General features: G+C 38.1%; 1 protein-coding gene across 1 annotated transcript in view; it reads right to left on the bottom strand.

Annotated features, from left to right (window-relative positions):
• The window catches only part of LOC145319181 (uncharacterized), a 46787-nt gene that overhangs the window by 11983 nt on the left and 15615 nt on the right, over positions 1 to 19189 (bottom strand). Inside the window, exons 11-20 of the mRNA XM_080161095.1 lie at positions 16522 to 16573; positions 16237 to 16335; positions 15653 to 15751; positions 14085 to 14139; positions 11113 to 11178; positions 10118 to 10212; positions 9649 to 9723; positions 9101 to 9204; positions 8626 to 8685; positions 6969 to 7023 (exon numbers count right to left, since the gene is read on the bottom strand). Coding sequence (XP_080017221.1) covers positions 6969 to 7023; positions 8626 to 8685; positions 9101 to 9204; positions 9649 to 9723; positions 10118 to 10212; positions 11113 to 11178; positions 14085 to 14139; positions 15653 to 15751; positions 16237 to 16335; positions 16522 to 16573 — 760 coding nt within the window. The remainder of the gene's footprint in view (positions 1 to 6968; positions 7024 to 8625; positions 8686 to 9100; positions 9205 to 9648; positions 9724 to 10117; positions 10213 to 11112; positions 11179 to 14084; positions 14140 to 15652; positions 15752 to 16236; positions 16336 to 16521; positions 16574 to 19189) is intronic.

Raw genomic sequence — 19189 nt, 5'->3', positions numbered from 1 at the left:
GTTATTCTACAATTGTAAAGCCACCTGAAAATATGTCAGATAACGGTACTGATTTCATCTCTCAGTTGTCCTGCAAATGGAGGGAGGGGTGTTACCCCTCCCTCTCCCATCTTAAGCACCGGAACCTTCCCCTTCAACCACCAAGTTATCAGCACCACCTCAACCCTGAGGATAAAGGATCTAAACCTGCCCTCACCTGATAGAATCACCCCCACACAGACTGTTGTTGTCACAAGTAATCATCAAACCTTCCCTCTTTAGTACCCAGACCTACCACTCAACCCCTCTATGCTTATCTACCTATTGTGCTGCTCCATGGGCTATCCTGCCTGCCCCAGACAGGGATAGCCATCTACCTAACCATTGCAATTATCTATGTTTTACTGTATGATTTATCTTTAACTATCTTTATTCCTAATCCATATGTATTTATATTATGGTTAACTGTATTCTTAATTCCCCCCACCCTTTCCAGGGATGGGGGATCATGATTGCCCAAACTGACTATTGTATATGTATTATAATGCTTTTATGTTATGATTATTTATTCCTATCCATGTAGTTATTGTTTGTTGTATATAGCTTTAGTATCCTTTAAACCTTCAATAAAGTGACAACTGAAATAGATGTTGATTATTATCTAGTGAATGCTAGAGAAGCGTAGCTTCTCTATAGTAAGGTGTCCACGTCTGTCACACTGCCGTAATCTAATTGAACTCCGGTGTCTGCCATTTATCCTCGGCGGATACCACAACTTTTGGTGACAGCTGTGTGAGATTACGGCGAACCACAAGTGTAGAGCAGACGCGCAGCTGAGGCTAAGGTACTCCCAGCAGTGAAACTGGCAAAACTGACACAAGCAACCTGAATTACCCACCCTGGACAGCAAGTCTAACTCTGCATCCGGCAGTTGTGGAAGTGAAACTTGACGAAGAACCGCGAGAAGCCCCGACATCTAACGGAGAATTGAGCGCTCAAAAGGCTGAAACAGGCCTGCAGACCGGCTGAAACAAGCCAAATAAGTGTAAACGGCTGAAAATAGGCCAATTTTACTGCAAGAGATAGCAGGATCCGAACCAGTGGCGCTAGCAGGACGGGACATTCCCTGCCGCCATCAGCTGGATTTGGATAAGCGGCGCTAGCAGGACGGGACATTCCCTGCCGCCGATAGGCTGAAACACGCCACATAGCTGCAAGCGGCGCTAGCAGGACGGGACATTCCCTGCCGCCGATAGGCTGAAACACGCCACATAGCTGCGAGCTGCGAGCCAACATACGAGTGTAGTGCACCAAAGCAGAGAAAACTACGTCAACTCCAAGTATCCTGAGAGGCTACAACGCAGCCACCCATCTAGAAAAACAGATATTATGTCACATTGCAGGGATTACCACCCTGGTGTGATGGCTAAACAATAGATTTATGAGCAAAGCTTGGCAAACAAATTGTTGTGTTGTGATAAAACTAAAAATAGCACAGGCTTGGATTATTGTGTATTGTGATAACAGCTAAAAATAGAACAGGGTTAGTAAACAAATCTGTTATGTAATTGTGATAAGGACAAAAATAGAAGCTAGATGTAATATAATAAAGACCCTGATATACAATCTAATCACCTCAAGCCTACAGCACAACAACAATACACCCCTTGTTCCAGAGGAAAGGGAGGAGCCCCTCTTCATTGAAGGCAAATACAGTCAGGGTGATATAATAGATAAGCCTAGGATTAAGAAGAAAAGGCACTATTACACCAGCACACAGTTACCCTCAAACCTATAACACTCCCCCCTCCCTCACAGGGGGAACGGACGGAGTTACCCCCGTCCCCTCATGCGCTTCCCCCTTCCTACCCACACTAGACTAAGTCCGTCCGTAGTGTGGGGCTAGCGACCGGGAACACAGAGCGCCATTCATGGGTAGCGCAACAGAGTGCGGAAATATCATAAATTCAACGGACAAAGCGGACCAACGAGAGAGCGAGTTGAGGGATAAGTGCGCGTTTTATCTGTGTGCGCGGATTGACGGTGCGTAAGCGCGCTGCACAGAAAGGAGATTTCACGCACACACACACACACACACACACAGGAGAGGGGCCACTCTATAGCATACAACAGAGATATTTTTTTAGGAGAAAAACTTGCAAGCTCCTCCCTCCCTGTCTACAGTGTGATAAGGAAAACTAAACCAGTTCCTTAAACCCGCTCAGACCCTCAACATCTTCCTAGCCTGCCAACCCTACTTCAAAGCTGAGTGGTTAGTGAAACAAATATATGTATATATAAATACCCAAGTGATAAATAATGTTGTTTTTTTGTATCATGGGTGCAAGTAAGTGAATACTAACCTCACCAAACAACACTGGAAACTGATATGGTAACTGAACGAAAGTACGCCCACCCTGTGGACATAGCCTGACTTGCTGCCCCACACTGGGCAGTGGTGGTGTGTACCTGATCCATCGACCCTCATAGTTGTGAACTATATACAGAGGAAGCGTGATTTTTTTTTGGAGCAAGGAGGAAAAGCTAGCTAGCTCTGGGGATATTCCTATACACGTATATATATATATGGGCGTGTAGCCATATATATATATAGATAGCCTACCTATCCATATATCTACTAGCGGATACGCTCCTAGAGACATCTGTGGATACCTAACATATTCCCTGTTACCTTTAAGCTAAGATCCGCTGGTTACCACAGAAATCAAGAGCTATACTGGAAAGGAGAACAACTCAGGCTCAACAGTTAAACAAGGCGCTGGCACCAACAGACCAACCCCCTGCTACTTATCATGGGGGCGCGCCAGCCACAGAAACTCTTGAGCCAGGAGGACCGAGCCTACGGCTACGTGGACTACCACCCTAATTACACAGCTATAGTATTTATACTAGGGGTGAGCCGGCTCGAACCTCCTTGCGGCGCGGCTACTCTACTCTGCTCCTATATCTACAAGATAAGAACTTGTCAGCCCCTCGCCCGACGTGCGGCAATCGAAGACATTCCTGATTGGGCATCAACTGTGTGCCTAGGCCTGTTGCTGGCACTGTGGTGGACAGAAGTCTTCATTTGGACCAGAACCCCCAACATCTGTACCCCACCACTCTCTGCTTCTTCATACAAGATACTGCTTCTGTTATTACTTTGGCCTACTGTGTTGAGTACAGTGAACATCAAACACATGCCAGGTCACAGACCCCTGGTCCCTGAGATGCCCTTGTCTGGAAGGGTGACTGAATGTCCGCTGCACAGCTCCTGTTCAGTTGGTGCTCAACGCACGAGAAATAGCAATACTGGACTGGGGATTGCTGAACCTGTAGGTGTCCTCCTGGGGGTGTTGAACGATGCAACTGAGCCTAATGAGAAGGTGACAAGCTTCAGAGACTTAGTGGCCAGCCCCAAGATGGACACTACCACCAGAACTGAGACTCCAAAGGGGCCCAGCCCTAGGGCCAGTACCACCTGTTTCTGGGGTGGAAAGGTCCTCCCTGGCGCTGGCCTCACCAAGCTGGAGGATGGGGAGCTGTCCCAGGGGAATAGGCTCTTCACCCAGATGCCCAACGCGTACCTGGGGGTGGGGGAGCCGCCACCCAAGCCTCCTTGGGAGCCCCCAGGCATGGAACGACTGGGGACCGGCCTGAGGATGGGAACTGGCGACCTGCTGCAGTGGAAGGCTTTACCCAGCACGGAGGGAGCAGGGTTGACCAGCAGCAGTGAGGCTGTTCCCCCACACTCCAAGACCAGATGCCTCTACTCTGTTGAACCACTGCACATGTCCCAGCCAAGTTCCCCCATGCTGCTGAAGATGGAGGCCCACCAGGATGCAGAGCTCCAACTAGGGAAGTCAATAAGAAGGCCACCCCCTGCCAAAACCAGAACCACCGCAGGGGTTCCCCACCAGCAGCTGACGGAGCCTGGCAGGGACGCAATACCAGCTGGCAACTCTGGCCCAACTCAGGTGGCTACCGACAGCCTGCTGGCAGTCCAGAATACAGTTCAGGCTACCATCCGGATGGCATCTTCTGGGCCTTGCTGGTTCAACTGTGGGTACCTGTCCACACACTGGCCACAGGTACCCCCCAGAGATCATAGCCCCCTTTCCGACTGGCACCATCAACGGCCTTTGCTACCAACCACCTGGCGTACCCAGAGGCAGGATCCCTCATGTGGAGAAGCACCTGCAGAAGCTAAGGCCGAGGCTGGCCTCGCCACCCAGGAGAGGAGAGCCGCCGTTGGATGGAAGGGACCTGTGTGTATGGGGAGGAGGCTGAATGTAACCAAGGAGCCACCACAAGCAGCCCAGCACCGCCTGACCCCTAGTAGGGGAGACCCTGTTTGTCAGCTGGTGCCCCAACTGGAGGAGGAGAGACCTGGCAGGTTGATACACCCTGGGGAAGCCGGCCTGATGGGACCCAGCTGGACGAAGGGGCGCTGCCGCTTCAACGGCCACACAGCCGCCAAGTGTAGAACCGGTTGGGACCAGGCAAAGAAGAAACACCAGGCCGCCCAACAACCTGCATGCAACCAGTCTGACACCCAGGTCCACCTGGAGGGAGGAGCGGCTGAACCCAACCAGGTTGGCCTGGCCCTCAGCCTCAACCACAGGGGACTGGTGTCCGTAACCCCTGTCACCCCCAGCAAGAGCCGAGGGGCGCTACCCAGCGCCACCGGGACGGTGTACGGGGAGGCCCTGGCGGCCGCCGAGTGGGAGAGGCAAGAGGCGCTAGCCAGCGAGTCTGAGTCGATGTATAGGACGCCAACCGGCGTCGCCACCTGGAAGGAACGAGAGGTGCTCCCCTGCACCACCAAGCTGATGTCTGGGGCGACAACCGTCGCCGCCACCTGTGAAGACTGGGGGGTGCTATCCAGCGCCCCATGCTGGTGCCTGGGGCGACAACCGTCGCCGCCACCGAGAGACCTGGACCCCTGTGAAGACTGGGGGGTGCTATCCAGCGCCCCCACGCTGGTGCCTGGGGCGACAACCGTCGCCGCCACCGAGATACCTGGACCCCAGAATGAGCCCGCAGCCCCAGAGGAAGGGGTGACACCCGTCACCCCCGGCCAGCCAGAGCCCTCAGCCAGCAGGGAGAGTCCAGCTGTCCCTCACCCTCAACTGCATCCAGCTGTCTTCCTCCCTCAATCAAGCCAGGGTAATTGTATTGCACTGGTGTATCAGGAAGTTTGGGCTGGGCCAAACTTGCCTGCGCCCCCTGCATCTGCCCCAGGAACCAGGATATCAGCCATTACCAGCCAAACTGAAGAAGCTTTGACCGCCGCCTGGGGAGTAACTCAACCAGATGCGCCCAGTGCTGAGCCTAACCATAGAAGTAGAGGATCCCCAACAATTATGTCTACCCAAGATGGAGACGATGTGCCTGGACCCCTTCAGGCTAGGGGAGGAAATTCGGAGCCTTGTGCCTCCAGTCCACCAGCAGCAGTGGCCGTGGATGGGCCTGTCTCCCAGCCAACTAGAGCGGAGCCACCCTTGCAGATCCAAGACAGCCTCCGGCATAAGGGATGGACTGTTACCTTCCCCTACCCCGCAGGTCTGACTGCCATGCACCCCCCTGCCAATGTCCAGGATGAGCCTGAGGAAGGCAACGCTCCTACAGTATGGCAACCACCACCTGCCCGCGTTGACAGAGACCCTGGAAGCCGACTGAACCTGACCAGCCCCGAGGGCGAAGAAACTGCGCCTGCATCCAGTAGCCAGCCTGCCGGCAGCAAGGTGACCAACACGATGGAGGCCACCAGCCCAGTGGAGAAACCTGAAGAGGTGTATACCAGGCGGCTGTTGGTCCAAGCCCCCTCATGTGCTGTGCCACCCCTGGAGGTTGCCAGGGTGGCCTCAGAGGTACACATCCAACGGCCAGAACATCCAACAGGACCAGCTACTCCAGCAGATATAGTAGATTCCGTTCGACCTGGGGAGGGCTGGAGTCCACCACCAGTCAGCAGCTGGTACCCTGGCGGACCCATTCCACAAGGACAACAAACTGAAGGCCGCAACCACTGTCGGAAGTCTGGCGGTGCAGACAACCCCTCCAGCCTTCCGAGGGGAGAGTTGTGGTATGCGGCAGCTCTGGACCATGCAGAAACCAAGACATTATAGTGATGCTACGCACCTAGCTAAATCCTGTTATTCTACAATTGTAAAGCCACCTGAAAATATGTCAGATAACGGTACTGATTTCATCTCTCAGTTGTCCTGCAAATGGAGGGAGGGGTGTTACCCCTCCCTCTCCCATCTTAAGCACCGGAACCTTCCCCTTCAACCACCAAGTTATCAGCACCACCTCAACCCTGAGGATAAAGGATCTAAACCTGCCCTCACCTGATAGAATCACCCCCACACAGACTGTTGTTGTCACAAGTAATCATCAAACCTTCCCTCTTTAGTACCCAGACCTACCACTCAACCCCTCTATGCTTATCTACCTATTGTGCTGCTCCATGGGCTATCCTGCCTGCCCCAGACAGGGATAGCCATCTACCTAACCATTGCAATTATCTATGTTTTACTGTATGATTTATCTTTAACTATCTTTATTCCTAATCCATATGTATTTATATTATGGTTAACTGTATTCTTAATTCCCCCCACCCTTTCCAGGGATGGGGGATCATGATTGCCCAAACTGACTATTGTATATGTATTATAATGCTTTTATGTTATGATTATTTATTCCTATCCATGTAGTTATTGTTTGTTGTATATAGCTTTAGTATCCTTTAAACCTTCAATAAAGTGACAACTGAAATAGATGTTGATTATTATCTAGTGAATGCTAGAGAAGCGTAGCTTCTCTATAGTAAGGTGTCCACGTCTGTCACACTGCCGTAATCTAATTGAACTCCGGTGTCTGCCATTTATCCTCGGCGGATACCACAGTACAACCACTCATCCCCCCTATCTAGGTTTGATGCTTAGGGTTTCTCATGTATTTTGCTGTAAAAAAGAATGTATTACCTTTCAGTATTGACGAGAAAATCTGCGAGCACTGCTTCATTGGAAAAAGTTAATCCTTTAAAAAACAAAAATAAAAACACTAATATAAAAGTAACAGGATGCCTTGTCTGTCTATCTGCCTTTAATCGCTAGACTGACAAACCCCAAACTGTCCCAGTTTTGAGCAAGACGATTCCTGTGACGTCATATAAAAAGGGAAGGGGGGAAGAAAATCTCTTCCCTTTTCTCCCATCTCTTTTGAAGAGATTTCTTCCCCCCTTCCCTTTTTCTTTCCCGAAATGTATATGACGTAACTGGAATCGTCTTGCTCAAAACTGGGACAGTTTGGGGTTCTTCCGCTAGACTGCTATTCTATCTTTTATAGTGAAGCTTCTTATAGGTACAGGGAATGTTTATGACTATTTGGGGGAAGAAATGGCGCCTAGAAAAGAAAACATTAAAAAATAAATGAAAATTGAAGGGTCGACTTAACCCCCTAACATTAAGTTCCCCTAGAGGCTTCTAGAGGCATAACAATTATCTGTAGTTCTGAGTTTTTTGTCGTTTGTCCCTCAAGATATTTATAACCACTCAATAGATTCATTTCATGGAAGCTTAAAAATAGACTCCGAGATGGTTTAAGGCTATAAAATTAGATCAAATTCTTATTACATCAACATAAACATGAAGTCATAATGTCTTGACAACCTTATATATGTAATATAGTCTGTATCATATATGTGAGGTCACTTTTCTTTATATGCATAAAATAAGCTTTAAGGCAATATTATTTTCAGATTAGAATTAAATTGAGATTGATAGGCACTTTACTTAAACCATTTTATGTACTTTTCTTTAACATTTTACGTTTTACTTAATTTTAGTTGGCAAAGTTACTCTTTAAGAGATTGTTTCTGTTTGTTTGTCCTTCTTTCGTCCTTTATGGCCTTTCCTTGTCTGTCTCTTCTTCCTTCTGTCACTCCTACTGTCTGTGTCCTTCATTCTGTCTGTCTGTCCTTTCTTATGTCTGTTCTTACTTCTGTCTGTCTGTCATTACTTTTATCTGTTTGACTGTCCTTCCATTGTTTGTCTATCCTTCCTTCAGTATGTCTGTCCTTCCTTCAGTATTTCTGTCCTTCCTTCAGTATGTCTGTCCTTCCTTCAGTATGTCTGTCCTTCCTTCAGTATGTCTGACCATCCTTCAGTATGTCTGTCCTACTTCAATATGTCTGTCCTTCCTTCAGTATGTCTGTCCTTCCTTCAGTATGTCTGTCCTTCCTTCAGTATGTCTGTCCTTCCTTCAGTATGTCTGTCCTTCCTTCAGTATGTCTGTCCTTCCTTCAGTATGTCTGTCCTTCCTTCAGTATGTCTGTCCCTGACTGACTCTCTTTCCTTCTGTTTGTCTACTTCTTTATGTCTGTCGTTCCTTCTATTTGTCTGTCTCTACTTCTGTATGTTTATACTTCTGTCTGTTGGCCTGTCCTTTCTGTCTACACGCCCCTCCTAAGTTCTGTATGTTCATTTCCATGTCTTTCTGTATGTCTGTCCTTCCATCTGTCTGTCTGTCTGCTCTGCTCCCTGTAATACGATTCTATCTGTCTTTCAATGCGTTTTTCCAATTTTTGTGTTGATTCCGTGCTACTTGTTTAAATTATTGTCCTTGTTTTTAAATACTTGCCTTTCATTGAAAGATTGATCAGGTTTGAGAATAATTTGGGTTTTATTGAATCTTTACCCTTTACAAAGACATACATTTTATTTATATTAGATAGAGAGATATATAGATTAGAAGATTATTTTATAGATAGATTAAATTTTTTATAATTTTGTTTGTTTACATAGACAGATAGTTAAAAAGATGGAGAAATTAACAACTTAATTTTAGTAGATGAATAAACATATGAATGATAATTGAATAAATTTGTAACGGATAGATAGATTGATAAATTATAGATTGGCACTTCAATTAATAAATAGGCGAATGTATAAATTAAATATATGGATAAATATTGGAAAGATTGACAGATAGAAAGATAAAAAAGAGAGTAAAAGATATCTGAGAAAGATAGAAATCTAGTTAGTTTGAAGGTTAAATATAACGCCCTTTGCAAAGAACATGGAACTAAAAGATATAAAATGTATGTCGCTATCCTGTTGAGCAATAATAGGCATCAAATTATTTGATGCCAAGCTGCAGTGTGCCATAGTCAAGTGTAAATCCTCCAGGTAAGGACAATGGTAGCCAATATCAAGCAAACTAAATAAAAAAATATCTGTTATTTGGTATCTATTCATAGATTTTCTATTCAAACTTGCAAATACTGTTGAAAATAAAATTGGGTTGTATACATTTGTTAATGTTCGTTTGTCTAAACGTCTAATTCATTAAACTTCGATTTATTGATGTTGTCATCCATGTTTTTTTGTTTATTTTAAATGAAGTGAGCAATGAGCATTGTATTATGAATAATTTATTCTAAATTTCAATTTTAAGTGTACGTTATGATCGTGTGTAGTCTTAGTTTTTTTTTGGGTATAGTCCCTTTCGTGACATCGCCCTTTAAGGGGCGTTTCGTCGCATTTTCACAGTAGCTTTTATTAGGTTAGAGCCTCCCACAGGTGCTAGAAATAGGAGAAAATCTATTGTGAAAATAGGACGAAACGGCCCTTAATAGGCGATGTCACGAGGTTTTTTTTTTACCTGAAACATGAACTTGGAGATTCGTCTACAGAGAAATTATCTATATCTATGTATTTTATCTGGTTACCAATATCCCTAGAAAGAATTATATATAGTCAATCATTTTGTATTTGTTTAGCTGCAAACAGGCTTAAATAGAATCCGTTGTTTATTTTAGGTCAAACATAACTAAAATAGAACCAAAAACCACTGATAATGTATTAGATACCATTTTCAATTTTTACTAATAAATATAGAGTTGCTTAGATTTTAAAAGATTGTGCCTAATTATTCTTGGAATCGTCATTACCAAAATTAAGTTGATTAAATAGCATCTCACAAATCTTTAAAAAAACTGTTACAGAAATCATCATAGAAGTTTTGAAATAAAGAGTACGATTTTAACACTCCTAAATTAAAGATCAGAGCTATCCGTAACGAAGGGACTAATACTAATTACAAAATACTCTTGCTATTAAAAAAAACTTACCCCAATATAGTTACAAGATCATTGAAATAGTAGGAGAGATTATTTAATTTTAATGTTGTCAACTTCTTTAAACTGTTCCAATCACAAGTCTTGTCCTAAACAACAACAATTTCTCCAGGGATAAGACAATAGACAATAAATTGATGATGATGAACAAAATTACATTTTCTGTAGATTAAAGTTATTGGTTAAAAAATGTTGACTTATCAACTTATCAAACAAGCTTTGATAAAAAAGTACTTAAAGTTTTAAAATTTACTCTTTTTATAGACACTATTTCAGATCATACTTATAAAACTGTGGGGGCCAAATAAATTTACTGTCTAATATCCCCTCAATCCATGACTGTTTATTACATATTTATGATCAAAAGCGTAGCTACGATATAAAAATTTATGGCTCGTAACAAAAATTAAACATATCTTCGTTACCCAATCGAAGCAATTGCAGTGTCTGTTCTAGAAAATTCCCATCCACCCCCTGGTGCCCCCCCCCCAAAAAAAAATCAATAGGCTAAGAAACCAAAAGATAAGTTAAATAAATTATTTTAAGGCAGTCTTGTAAATAAATCACCGATTACGACTTATTCGTTAGTTTAGCCGCAATAGATTATTATACACTAGCGGTTACGCCCCTAGAAGGCTCTAGAGGCACTTAAGGTAAGAGGGGGAAAAGTCGACCTTATCCCATTTTTAATTTGAGTTGCAAAAGACTAAAATAAATTCTCCAAAAATAGTTTAAAACCTTCCCAGGATCTATAAGAAGCTTCACTTTAAAGGAGAACAATATCGGTTCAGCGGTTAGCGAGATCCTTCAAGACAGACAAAAAATGCTTACTACTTTATATAATAGGATTGCATTCATGGTTTTGATTCTTTAAAATCGGATAATAAACATAAAAGATATTGTAATTCCAGTCATATAACAATCATAATATAGTAAGAACCTTAATTGTACGATGCTTCGCTTCTAAAATAATAAAAAAACTAAAATACCTTATTATCCAAAGTTAAATGAGTATCAAAATTCCAAATAGTTATTTCCTCTAAATCCGGAAAAACCTGAAATTTAGCAAATTTGGATTTCCTTTTGTTAATAAAAAGTATGAGGACACAATTTATTTTTATTTTTTATATTCTATTTGCCACATTTTAATACAGATTAATAGATGCTCGTAAAAGAAAACTTTAAAATAAATCACTAAATGTTAAAGGTTATTGGTACAGATTTAAATCAAATTTATAAACAAACAGATATTATTAATTTCTAAAAATGGATAAAGAATATACGTGAATATCATGACATGGAGATTTACATCTATTGTTCATCTATTAGAATGGGAGGGGATGAAGTAAAAGGGGTGGGTATGGGGGATCGTTACTTTACCAGCTAAAGTGTCACTTTATTAGAATACTTGAAAATCTGGTGTAAGATCGAACAAAAAATCCATTTTTCTAAAACAACTTTTAATTACAGTCAATTTATGAAAATGATTAAAGGACGCCTGCAAGAAATACCACGCTTTAACTGCTGAAAGACTGCCCACAATGGCATAGACTCGAAATAAAGTATTACCAAACTTTACCAATAAACTGTAAACAAATATGATAAATATACAAGCAAAATAACAAGTTAATGTTGAATTTCAATTCCTTTTCGTCCCTTCTTAAGCATAAAATGAATTTGAAAATTTTGAAAATAGATTTTAATTTCCTTATAAGGATGTTGTTTTTATATGTCGTCTTTATGACAGGTAAATATTTTATAAATATATTTCTTAAATTATATATAAAAGAAAATATTATACAATAATATCAAATTAAATCAAAAGTATTTCAACTTGTTTTATTTTTTTGGTACTAAACTCATCCCTGACTTGAATGAGAGAAAAAGTTTGTTTTGAATCAGATTGCAGAAAGAACATAATATTAAAATACACAATAGTCTCTTTGTGAGTTTAAATTTATAACATTATTTTTTTGTCAATGAATTAATGAAAATTATTTTGTTTAAAATTTGACTAATTGACATCTCGTATATTATACTTTACATTCCATCTTAAAAATGAATCTGTAAGGTGTATATATATGTTTAGATATCTGTAAACCACCAATTTATGACTATTGATTTTTGATCAGCTGTAGGTTTGAATACTAGATGTTTTTTAAGTAGCGCAGCTACTCTAAATCTAGAGAATAAATCTAATTTTGCTTAGAATTTACTTTTAGGTGTTTTAAACATTGTAAATTAAAGATTTTATTTTAATAATTAATATTTTACAACAATATCTTCTAAAAACTGTGAGGAAGTTTGATAAAATTACGTTTATTTTGCAAGCTTGTTTGAAAATATTTCATTATTTCTATAATTCTGACAAAATAGATTTTCTGTTTAAATAAATAACATAGCCACAAAAAGGTTTAAGTAGTTATTGAAATATTTTATTACTATTCTTGCTAATTAAATATTCGTTAACTATGTTTAATTTGCATTTTTAAAATAGACAAGAAAAATATCCTACTTAAATGCTAATTTTATGAAGTTATCTTAAACCTTTTCCAAAAGTTTGTTTTATAAAACTTTTTTATTTTTCATTGATTTTATTGATTATATAGGTTAAAAATATCAAAAGTATTTTTCTAAGGCTATAGATAAATTTTGATTAATTTTGATTTTTGATTTTTTAAAAAATCTGCAAGAATATGCATGTCTTTTCAAAGAATAGATTATATAAAAAACAAAATTAAACATATTCAGGCTATCAAAAAGCAAAAAATATTCTTTTTTACAATTAAATCGCAAATATTTAAAATTATTAGATTTTAAGCTTATTTTGCATGGAAACACATTTTTCCAGTTATTTTTTCTCAACAATGGATCTTAAATGATTATTACTGAAAACTTTTATGAAAATGTTATTATCCAAAACTTCAAATAAAGGAAATAATTGCCGTTTGCAAAAATGTGTGCAAAAAGTTGCCAATATCTCGTTAGAAGGGACTTAATGGAATTGAATTCTTACTGCTTACGAGTTAGTGGACTATAAACTATTAGAAAAGTATCACTTTAAGGTGAAATTTTGAGGGTCAACTTTTTTTCTTTTAAAATTCGCAGTGTGCCACAAGTAGACCCAATACCCCAAATTTAAAGCCTTCAGCTTCAATAACAAAAAAGTTCTAGGCATTTCAAAATAGCATTTTATGTACAAAGAAAATTTTCAAAGATTTCCAATGCTTATAAAAGAAAAAACAATATTAAATTAGACACAAAATTATGACTTTGCCTTTGTCAGAAACTTACATTGCGGGTAACTGATTACATTTTTACAATAAAAACACCACATCTCATAGTCAAAATCCATGAAAAAAATTTGATTTAAATTGCATTTTTAAACGAAAATCATACCGGAAACAAAGGGGGAAACACAGCTGTGATTGGTTGCTTAGCTGATTCAGCCTTCTGATTGGCTACAGTACATTCGGTACAACGCAAGTTAAACTTAATTTTTTTTAATGATTTTGACTATAAAAATGGGTATTTTTATTGTAAAATTATAATTAGTTACTGGTTGCCTAAATTTATGACAAAAATAAGCTTATAATTTTGTTTCCATGCCACGTAGTTTAATTTAAAAATTTCTAACATTAGCACTGTAATTCTTTCAAAATTTTCATTGTACATAAAATGGCATTTTAAAATGCCTAGAACTTTTTTGTTATAGAAGCTGAAGGCTTCAAATTTGGGGAATTGGGTCTACTTGTGGCAGTCTTTCAGCAGTTAAAGCGTGGTATTTCTTGCAGGCTTACTTTAATGTTTTTTTTTATACTTGACTATTTTCATTAATTGCCAACTATATTATTGAGATCTTAAGCTTCAGACAAAAAAATCTTACTGCATATAAATAAAATAGGATAGTCGACAAAAACTATTTAATTTATATTTTTTTGGTAAATAAATTAAGATTTACCTTAGAAGCTCCATATAAATAGTTATGCTTAGAACTTGTGGTAATCTCAATAGACCTAAAATTAAATTTACATATATTTAAAAAAAAATAGTTATTTCAATTTTTAAAATATAACTATCAATACTTGAATAATATTTTTCATCCATTTATAAAAATAGCTTACAAAAAAGTTTTTGGAGTTTTTTTTTTTTGGGGGGGGGGCGGAATCTGATGTATGTTTTCTTATTCTATAGGTGTGTTCCTTATTAATGAATTAATGATATTCTATTAAATAAAGTAATGTTTCTCTTGCTTTTTTCTAATTGAAAATTTCTTTAATTTTCTATTTTAGCGAAGCTTTGGTTGGTCCTGGGACGGTTTTAGCTTTTTTTTCTGTTTTCTTCTTCTGTCAACTATTTTTTTTATAATGAGCCCCTAGATTATATTTTATACTAGAGTTGGGCTCGATATAATTATCTCGCTATTGGCTAGGTTTTTTCAATGTTTTATTTACTTTCTTTTGGTTATCTGAATTCTGACTATTAACCCTATTTATCCATTATCTTTTCCCTGACGATTTCTTTCTTTTAACTGTTTTAGGATCTTAATATTTTTTATTTCAAATTATCATCCTGAAAGGGTTAAAATTTTTAGTTAACTGTTAAATTTTAGTTCAATATCTGACCACATTACGCAGGTATTGCTAGTATAAAATTATTTCTTTTATTTACTGTATTATAAACTTAAGTTTTCTGTTTTATGGATAGAAATTTAATACTTCAATATAATTCAAATAGCAACATGAAATAAAAAAATTGAACTTATTCTTCATACATTAAAATAATGGGTCTTATCGTTCTGGTCAATGAGAGTTTATTACGGATTATTGGAGCACTATGAGTTTTAAACATTTATCGCTTGGAAAAATTGAGCTCATATATAGACATTTATTTCCTATATAGATCTGTCATGGATCTTGATGCAATAAAGTAGGCTGTTTTGTAAATGTTAAAAATTGGAAGATTTCATTAAACAAAAGTTCCCTTAAATATAAGTATTAAATAATATAAATAACATATAAACACACTCCGACACCCTACCTATTTTATGTAATATACTAATAATAGATATATAATTAAAGTTTTCTCATATAAAATCAGAAACTTTTAATTATCAAGGACAATAGAATAAAGATACAAAATATTAAATAAGTCTTCTGTTTAGTAACAAATCTACCCTTTAACTGGAAGGTGTCCGTATGGGAAGTATAGTTAAATATACAATACTAACGTACTGAAATGTTAAAACAAAGGTAACTTGCGGCAGTCTCCTACCTTTTACAGAATTCTTTCTAAAGTAAGAGTTAAGTAAAGCTTTAAAAATCCCGCAGTGGTAGGGTTTAAGTCAGCCACCATTAGGGGGTAAAAATATGGTTTTTTTTTCAAATATAAAAAATGCGGATTCGGACAGTTTCATTAAAATATGTTGTATTGAAAACCCTGAAGAACTTAATCGATTACGCAGTTTTAGAGACTTTGAGGGGAAAACGAATAGACAAATAACATCCTAAAACATAAAATTATGATTACCTCAGCGGAAGAATATATTCGTCATAATTAATTTTTTCTTTAATCTCAGCCAGAACTAACCATAAGTGAGATTCTTGTATATTCATCATTTTTAAATTTCTAAAATATAAGTTAATGTGTAAGGTGTATTGTTTGTAAAATATGTAATGAAGCAGCTTATAGAGCCTAATAAAAAAAGACGTCATACAATACAAATGACCAATGACAGGCCAGTACACATTTGAATTGACCAATGGTAAAATGTATACTGGCCTTTGATTGGTCATTTGTTTTGTATGACGCCATTTTTAATTAGGCACTGGAAGCTGCTTCTATGTCATAGGTAAAAGATATTTAGTCAGATAGATAGAGAGATATAAATATAAAGTGAGATAGATAGATAAAGAAAAATAAAGAGAAAGTGAGATAGAGAGGATAGGAAGAGAGTGAGAGAAGATAATAAGAGAGAGAGAGAGAGAGAGGCTGAAAGGGATAGAGATAAAACAAAGACTGCTAGAAAGATATGTAGATAGGTTGAAAAATGGATATATTCTTACATAATGGAAATATAGATAATAGTTAAATATATTGTGAGATAAATATACCTAAATGTTGACCAGCAGAGCTTGACCCCTCGTTGCGTGACATGTAACGCGCCAGCGATGTTTAAAACCCGTAAGGATTGATTCAGCTTGTAATGAGGCCTAAAATCAGAGCTACTTTTTATGTCTGTCTTCCAATTCTTCCTGCTGTATAGGACTTAATCTTCATCTAATTATAAAAGGTTAATTATTTTATTACTAAACCCTTTAAGGCCTCTAGGGGCAATTAATCATCATCTAAGATTTGAAGTATATCTTTTGGGTTCTGCCATAATGTATAACACTTACTTGTTTACTTCTGTGCATTTATAATCTTTTTCGCACCAAGTTGGAAAATCATCTAAATAGAAAAGAAACTAACCTAAAAAATATTTGAAATATTTTTAAAGTAAGCTTTTCTATAATTATGGTCGGTCCGTACGTCCGTTCTACTGTCTATATTTAGATCTCTGATAGGAATAAACTTTTTTCATTGAAACTATAAGCAACATGAATAACTCTATAACTTTGGCCTGGCCGTACGTCCATTGAGTGATTCATTTAGATATATCATATATCGATAGGTTTTAATGGGGAATAATTTGGACCGGTTGATAAATATCCTACTAAAGATTTTTTCCACCAAAAAAGACTTCAATTTTACGATCATATAGCCGTCCAATAAGGGCTGACAAGCTATGTAATAACAACGGACACATTAAAATGAAGAAAAGTTTCGCTAGTAAAAACGATCCGATTTCAAATAATATGTCAAATGCAAATTCTTATATTTTGATATTTTGTATGTACTACAATATAGAATAACTTGAATTAAAAGATATTTTACTAAATAGTGATGAAATTTGTAATAAAAGGGAAAAAAATTTTATAAATGGGATAAGCCCTCTGTAACAGATTGTTCTACTTTTTTTTATGCATGTTTAAATCCAAGAATAAGGTATAAACAACAAGCGAAATAAATCTAAAATAATATTTGGGGAGCAGATGTAGAGGTAAAATGCAATCACCAAATAACGACAAATTTCTGTGCACTCCATATTACGATAAACAAAATTCTCCAATAAGTAGATAAAATAATTTGCAGCAAAGTTTGTACCCAATAAAGATTTAATCCCCAAAGTTTTTAAAAAGAGAATAAAAGATTGTGTTTATAAACTTTGGGGACCAGAATGATATCCTGACCAATGTCTCCATGGAGTTTACTAGATATCACCAGAATGATATCCTGACCAATGTCTCCATGGAGTTTACTATATATCACCAGAATGATATCCTGACCAATGTCTCCATGGAGTTTACTAAATATCACCAGAATGATATCCTGACCAATGTCCCCATGGAGTTTACTATATATCACCAGAATGATATCCTGACCAATGTCTCCATGGAGTTTACTATATATCACCAGAATGATATCCTGACCAATGTCTCCATGGAGTTTACTAGATATCACCAGAATGATATCCTGACCAATGTCTCATTGGAGTTTACTAAATATCACCAGAATGATATCCTGACCAATGTCCCCATGGAGTTTACTAGATATCACCAGAATGATATCCTGACCAATGTCCCCATGGAGTTTACTAAATATCACCAGGATGATATCCTGACGAATGTCTCCATGGAGTTTACTAGAGATCACCAGAATGATATCCTGACCAATGTCTCCATGGAGTTTACTAGAGATCACCAGAATGATATCCTGACCAATGTCTCCATGGAGTTTACTAAATATCACCAGAATAATATCCTGACCAATGTCTCCATGGAGTTTACTAAATATCACCAGAATGATATCCTGACCAATGTCTCCATGGAGTTTACTAAATATCACCAGAATGATATCCTGACCAATGTCCCCATGGAGTTTACTAAATATCACCAGAATGATATCCTGACCAATGTCTCCATGGAGTTTACTATATATCACCAGAATGATATCCTGACCAATGTCTCCATGGAGTTTACTAAATATCACCAGAATGATATCCTGACCAATGTCTCCATGGAGTTTACTAAATATCACCAAAATGATATCCTGACCAATGTCTCCATGGAGTTTACTATATATCACCAGAATGATATCCTGACCAATGTCTCCATGGAGTTTACTAAATATCACCAGAATGATATCCTGACCAATGTCTCCATGGAGTTTACTAAATATCACCAGAATGATATCCTGACCAATGTCCCCATGGAGTTTACTAAATATCACCAAAATGATATCCTGACCAATGTCTCCTTGGAATTTACTATATATCACCAGAATGATATCCTGACCAATGTCTCCTTGGAGTTTACTAAATATCACCAGAATGATATCCTGACCAATGTCTCCATGGAGTTTACTATATATCACCGCCTTATTTTTCATCTTTTTGGTGAAGAATCTAAATTTTGAAATAGATTTGATCAGTTTTTAATTTCCTCAAAAATATTTCGTCCGGTAAATTTGAAATTAAAAGTCAAATGAAAAATTGTCTATTTAAGGTTTATTATATAGAGACTTATTAGTATTACCCTAGGTTAGTAAATTTTTAAGCAAAAAAAATAATGCTTTTATCAGACATTTTTCTACTATTAACACAAGCCGCGCAATTTGAAATTAAAAAATGTAGACATCTCTTTTTGCAAAATATCTTCTCTAATTTTTAGTTATATTTTAAAATTTACTCGCAAGTCAAGTTTTACATCAGTTGGGACATTTTAACACATAGCTCCCTAACTATACGTAGCACAGGATCCGTTCTTATATTTCCTAAAAATAGAGTTCATAGCGGTTCTAACGATATGCATAACATTTTTCTACTATTAACACAAGACGCGCAATTTTAATTTTAAAAAAGTCCGCATTTTTTTGCACACCATTTATCTTGCCTTAATTATGTTTTTTTTCCCCAGGTAAAATTGCTTGCAAGCACATCCAGGGAGTTGGGGATGTTAAGAGGGT

The sequence above is a fragment of the Acartia tonsa genome, chromosome 5 (genome assembly GCF_053477335.1).
Source record: "Acartia tonsa isolate MP-2025a chromosome 5, ASM5347733v1, whole genome shotgun sequence".
Taxonomy (NCBI): domain Eukaryota; kingdom Metazoa; phylum Arthropoda; class Copepoda; order Calanoida; family Acartiidae; genus Acartia; species Acartia tonsa.
The sequence above is the reverse complement of the archived record's forward strand: the minus strand, read 5'-3'. Positions and strand labels throughout refer to the sequence as shown.